The sequence below is a fragment of the Bidens hawaiensis genome, unplaced genomic scaffold (assembly GCF_021521415.1).
Source record: "Bidens hawaiensis isolate Kalapana, Puna unplaced genomic scaffold, B.hawaiensis_p1.1 tig00043054_1, whole genome shotgun sequence".
Classification (NCBI taxonomy): Eukaryota; Viridiplantae; Streptophyta; class Magnoliopsida; order Asterales; family Asteraceae; genus Bidens; species Bidens hawaiensis.
Window position 1 is genome coordinate 70,150 of NW_027505822.1, and position 6,450 is coordinate 76,599.

The 6,450-nt window shown below is 34.4% G+C and overlaps 1 protein-coding gene across 1 annotated transcript; it reads left to right on the plus strand.

The window, feature by feature from the left end:
- Positions 1 to 4,304, plus strand: LOC143615464 (rop guanine nucleotide exchange factor 1-like). The gene is made up of 5 exons (XM_077088584.1): positions 1 to 297; positions 1,235 to 1,351; positions 1,857 to 2,374; positions 2,448 to 2,789; positions 3,653 to 4,304. Exons 1-5 carry the CDS (start codon positions 48 to 50, stop codon positions 3,971 to 3,973), a joined length of 1,548 nt encoding a protein of 515 aa, XP_076944699.1. The 5' UTR covers positions 1 to 47; the 3' UTR covers positions 3,974 to 4,304.
- The last annotated feature ends 2,146 nt before the right edge of the window (positions 4,305 to 6,450 follow it).

Sequence of the window (6,450 nt, forward strand, 5' to 3'; positions counted from 1 at the left end):
TCATTCTTTCTAATTTTTATCACCAAATCATTGTCACAATTCGAATAATGGAGACTTACTCATCATCAGGCGATGAATCTGATCACAACCGGTTAGAGGATTACAGTGTCAGTGCTGACGTCAGTGAATCCGAGAGTTGTGGGGCTTCCTCTTTTGATTCGCCCATCGCGTCCACTTCTCGCAGCACCCCGACGCTGATTGGGCAGAAGTTTACGTCGTTCGGGCACGGGATTTCTCCGGTTAAGCCCCAGGATGGAGGGAAGTGTAATGGGAAAGCTGAGAGTGAAAATGTGACTGGTAATTTGGGAAATTGGGGTTGGAGATTTAATATTGCTCTGTTTTTGTTAATAATTGCTCTGTTTGTTTTTTACATTTTGGTTCAAATTGAGTGAAATTGAAAGTTTATGGTCATGGATTTGACTTAAAATGAATGAAAATTGGGCTAATTATTTGAAACTTTTGATGATTTTGAGATGGAAAAGTTGAATTTGGCTCAATTGTTAATAATTGCTCTGTTTTGTTAATAATTGTTCTGTTTTTTTCATTTTGATTCAAATTGAGTGAAATTGGAAGATGAAGGTCAATTGGTCAAATATTTGACCTAAAAAGAATGAAAAGTGGGTTAATTGTTTGGAATTTTAATAACTTTTAGATGGGAAAGTTGGATTTGACCTTGAAAAAACAGAGAAATTGAGCAAATTGTTGATAATTGCTCTGTTTCATTTTGTTTTGTTATCCAATTAAGTCAAATTGGAAGTTAATGGTCATAGATTTGACCTAGAAAGAAGAGAATTTTGGCTAATTTTATAGAGTTTTTGTTGATTTCAAGATGGTAAAGTTGAATTTTGACCTAAAAAGAAAGAAAATTGAACTAATTGTTAATAATTGCTCTGTTTTTTTTTGTTTTTTTTTATTCTAATAAGAATCGAAACTTTGTTTTTAGTAGGATTGGGTTTGCTATCCAAAAGGGGGTTGCGGCGCAGCTTGTTGCCCGCTTACCTGCCACTTCATTGTAAATCGTTGGATGTTTCTATGATATTTGAGGCGTGCGTGAAAAAAAAAATTCTAATTAAGTTAAATGGAAGGTGATGGTCATGGATTTGACCTTAAAATAAGGGAAATTGGGCTAATTATTTGGAATTTTTGATGATTTTGAGATGGGAAAGTTTAATTTGTAATTGTGAAGATTTGCGTTTTTTTTTTTGTAATATTTGGATTATTATGTTGCTTGCAGAGATTCAGTTGATGAAAGATCGGTTCTCGAAGCTATTGCTCGGAGAAGATATGACTGGAAGAGGAAATGGAGTTTGTACTGCTCTTGCTATCTCCAATGCAATTACACATCTTTCTGGTTTGTTTCCTTTTCATTTGCTCGTAACGGTCCAAGATCTTGTTAGCTGTCGTAAACTAGTTAATAACAAGAATGAAATATGGTAGTATGTGCTAAAATTAGAGCAAATTTGGTTCTTATTACAATGTAGTTTAATATATACTATAGTTGACTTGGAAAAGTCAAAGAAGGTGTTTTCCAATCCGATAATTGTCACTACATGTGTTAGTTCTTGGTAAAATAGTTGATACCAAGAATGAACTATGCTAGTATGTGTAAAAATAGTTGGGTGAATGAGTGAAGAAATTTTTATCAAAATTTAGTTTTATAAAAAATAGTTGACTCACAAAATTCAAAGTCAAACAACTAGTTTTTCAAATTTAAACGGGTCAATCGAGCGAGCCACGAGCCGAGCCATCTTTAGCTCAGGCTCGGCTAGGCTCATCTCATTTACAAACAAGCTTTTTTCATGCGAGCCGTGATCATTTTGAACAACCCTAATGGTGAAACTGTTCTTTATTTACAGCTACTGTAATTGGTGACCTATGGAAACTAGAACCATTAAGTCAACAAAGCAAGTCAATCTGGAGAAAAGAAATGGAATGGCTTCTATCCGTAAGCGACTCCATAGTCGAACTCACGCCATCATTTCAAGAATTCCCGGACGGTGGGACCTTTGAGGTCATGGTAACTAGACCACGGTCTGACTTATATTTAAACCTCCCGTCTCTCAAAAAGCTAGACATGATGCTAGTAACCATGCTTGACGGGTTCCATGACTCAGAGTTCTGTTACGTTGACCGGTCAACGGCTGAAGGACATTCTAACGGGTCACAATCAGATAGCCCGTTAGTTCAGTATGAAGAGAAGTGGTGGCTGCCTTTTCCAAAGGTTCCAACTAACGGATTGTCTGATAATACGGTTAGGAGGTTGAAACAATGCAGGGAGTGTGGTAATCAGATATTTAAAGCGGCTGCTTCGATTAATAGCAATGTGTTGTCACAAATGGAAGTTCCTGATATTTATTTAGAGACCTTGCCTAAGGTATGAATTGTGACCAACTTTAGAATGATTTCTAACTTCTCTAGTTATATTTTTGTTTTTTGGTTTGTTTCAGAGCGCGAAAGTTTGTTTAGGCGAAACACTTCATCGTTATATAACTACCGCACAGTTTTCACCCGAGTCTCTTTTGGATTACTTGGAAATGTCATCAGAATGTACCACTCTTCAAATAGCCAACAGGATTGAAGCAGCCATGCATATTTGGTCAAGAAAATGCTCAAAGACTCATGCAACCGGAAAGCTTCCATGGAAGGGAAATGTTAAGGGGCTTGGTGGCGATAAAGAGAAAAGTAAACTTCTTTCGGTTCGGGCAAGTACCCTTTTGAAGAACCTAAAACTCCAGTTCCCGGGCCTTCCAAGAACAAGATTGGATCTTGATAAGATTCAGTCGAATAAGGTATGTTCTTTGTAACAAGTTGTTGTTAAGGGTCTGGATATACTATTCAAATAGTGTTTAATTTATGATTAGAGAAGTTAATAAAAGTTTAAAAATAGGCTACTTTGTGAATAAAACGATTTAGGGTGTTTTATGCATTAGAAATCTACTTTGGCTGGATTTGGATTGGTTAAACGTATAATTTAGAGTTTGGAAAATGTGTTGTGTTAAACATAGCATTTTGACACGCCACATTTAACATTAGTATTTAACCCGAATAGGACTCATATAACTAAAATATGGCATGTACTCGAACATTAACGTGGCATGTTTAATAAGTAGATTACACAACATTACATGTTTAACATGATTAATTATAACTAGTTCCATAACATGACACGACTCACTTAACACGGTTAACACGATAAGTAGAAGTTACAATTCATAAAATTCTTAACCAACTAGTTTAGCCGGTCAGGGGACGGAATCTAATTGTGATGTATTTAACAAATTTATAAAATGATTAATCTAAGTATGTTGTTTATATAAATGGGTCTAAAGTGGGTCTTAAGTGTGTCGTGTCAGCTAGTTAACCCATTTAGCATTATTAGTTAAATGTGTTCTTTGTGTCATAAACATATTAGGAGAATTAAACTCGCTTAGACATGTTCATACTCATGTCATAAACCTGTCAACCTGTTTATGACTATAACCCATTTAACTTTGTGTTGAGTTAATGATCTTGTCATAAATTGTTAGCTCTATTGTATATCCTGTGTTCTTTAAACTAATTATATGTTTTGTTTTATCTAATTTTATGTTGTTATATAAAACATAACATAAACCGAATTAAGCATATAAAAACGAGCTTTCTTTTGTTGCAGGATGTAGGACAAGCTATACTTGAGAGCTACTCAAGGGTGATAGAAAGTTTAGCTTTCAATTTAATGGCAAGGATTGATGATCTTCTTTATGTCGACAATGCCACCAAGAAACGAGCCATGGCGACAGCTGGTGTTTCCGCTAGTGTCCGGCTTCAAAGGCCAAAGGTCCGTGGCAGTTCATGGTCTTCCATGGTGGCACCACCAGATTTGAGTCCTTCGCCTTTGACAATTAGAGAGCGTGGTAAGAGACGGCTTTCATATAGCGCAACAAGTAACAACGATACAATGGAAGAGGCTTTAGAAAGATTAACATTTAACTAGTTGTATAATATGTACTTGTAGAATTTTTCTTCTTTCAACTATGGTAAAAGTTGGTAATATAATGTAACATATTCATATTAGGTAAACATGACTACATGAGTCATAGTTCATCAATGTTGCTAGGATTATGTCATCTTTTTAATCAAGTCATGTGTAAGTGTAGATAATGCTCATCAAGTAATAAATCGAGCTTGATTCGTTAATAATATGAGTCGAGCTAGCTTAGTTTAATGTTTTATAGCTGAGTAGACAATGAGGTTGTATTCCACTCGCCTCTAACTAGAGACGGGTTTTGCTTGACTTATTTTTTCTTAAAATTTTACGTGTTTATTTTTTAAAACATGATGTATTAACAAGTAGCAACAATCTCAAATTGTTTTTAAGTATCAAACAAAGCGATACTAGCATACAAAGCAAAGAGCTAACTTACATGAGCCAAATAAACGAGCTACCCTTGTCAAATCTACTTGTGAGTTAGCTAACTTCGGCTCCGACATTGATATGAACCAACAAGCTTGGACCAAATCAGCTTGCGTTATTAATGAGCTAATTTACACAAGCTGGTGAGCGAGTCGCAAGCCGCACACAACTACTGAGTCTCAAGCTAATCTAACATCCCTAAACACAAATAAACTCCCGTTTCCCAAGGTAAACTTTGAGCTTTTATAATTCACAGTACATATTATTAGAAATAAACACTTTAGTTTTAAATTTTGATATATATACGCTTTTCTTTACAGAAATACCAAAATAATGTTCTTTTCTTTATTAATAACTATTTACATCCATATGATGTATATGGACCAAATTGTATAACGCCTTGTTCTTGAGATTTTTAATCTAAGGAAAGAAAAAGAAAGGAGAGTGAAGGATAAGAAAGGGAAGGGAAGGGAAGGAATTTTTTTTTAATTAGGTGTGTTCTTGAGTTGGAAGGAAATTAGAGGAAATGAAAGTATAACTATGTGAAAAAATAGTTATCCTTAGTAATCATCCCATTTTTGGGAGGATAACTTATTGAAAAATACATTAATTTAATCCCTCCTAACTCCTCCTACTCCTTTCCTTTCCTTTCCATCCTAAAAAAAACTCAAGAACACCCATTTTTTAACTATCCTTAGTTTTCCTTTCCCTCCTTTAAAAAAACTCAAGAACAGGGCGTAAGTGACTCCTTAGAAATTTATCAATTAGTAGGGGCGTGCGTCGGGTTTAAATTTAAACTAGACTGGGTCGGACCGGACCGAACCCAAACCCAAATTTTCTGAGAATCAAACCGAAGACATAATCAATATACGGTTGGCTAGTCTCGGTCTTTTTGGGTTAGGTAGATCTAGGCCTGTAAACGAACAGAACGTTCGGTGAACTGTTCGTGAATTGTTCGGCCGGAAGTTCGTTTATGTTCGTTTATTTAATAAATGAACGAACATGAACAAAAAATTTGTGTTCGTTTAATTAAACGAACAAACATGAACACATGTTCTGTTCGTTCATCTATGTTCATGAACATTCATTTATGTTCGTTTATTTATGTTCGATTATGTTTATTTATGTATTAATAAATAAGAATAAATATTATTTGGATGAGTCATGTACTTAAAGTTTTATATTTGTTAATTTGTGTTCATTTAAGTGTTTTCATATATGTTCATTTTTTAAATAATCGAACATGAGCATAATATTTGTTCGATTAAGTGTTCATGTTCGTTTAAAGTTAAATGAACGAACACGAACATGCCCTTGTTCGTGTTTGTTAAATTCGTTTACATGTTTTTATTATTCACATTTATGAATACATCGGTCTACTGATTTTATTTGTGTTCGTGAACCGTTCATGAACACATTAACTTTCTTAATGAACGGACACGAACATAAAATGCCGTTCGGTAAGTGTTCGTGAACGCATTATTTCCTTAACGAACGAACACGAACAAGGCCTTGTTCGTGTTCGTTCGGTTCATTTACAGTCCTAGGTAGATCACAAGTTGGGCAAAAATCGAATATGAACCTTTTGAAGTTTATTTTGTAAAAGATGTTTCATTGATGTATTTCCTACATCAGATTTGACCGGAATTCACCCGATCTGAGCACCTAACCAGATATCTGTAATTGGTTCGGTCTCAGGTTGGATATTTGGGTCACTTGATCCAACTCAGACCCTGCTCAGTGCTCAGTTTGATGATATATATAACGAAACCCAAGTGATACTGTATGTGTTTTTACATTGACACCATGAAACTTTTTGATGAGCCCTAAATATATAATAAAAAATTAATTGTAAAATTTTTAACTTATTACAAAATTAATCAACTCATTGAACTTATCTAAATGAATTGTAAAATTTTTAAAAAATATTTGTAGTCATCTTCGGCCGCATGGTTTCATTTTATTGTCATTTCAATCCAAATCACTAACTATGTTAGTTTTAATATGTTAAGTTAATATGAAATGATAAAAAAAAACCTTTTAGTTAAACAGAGTAA

What these genes read in the sequence shown, in the direction of transcription:
- LOC143615464 (XM_077088584.1), top strand. Translation starts at nt 48, where the DNA reads ATGGAGACTTACTCATCATCAGGCGATGAATCTGATCACAACCGGTTA. An exon ending in TGCAATTACACATCTTTCTG is followed by an intron (nt 1,352 to 1,856) that starts GTTTGTTTCCTT and finishes CTTTATTTACAG; the next exon opens with CTACTGTAATTGGTGACCTA. An exon ending in ATTTAGAGACCTTGCCTAAG is followed by an intron (nt 2,375 to 2,447) that starts GTATGAATTGTG and finishes GGTTTGTTTCAG; the next exon opens with AGCGCGAAAGTTTGTTTAGG.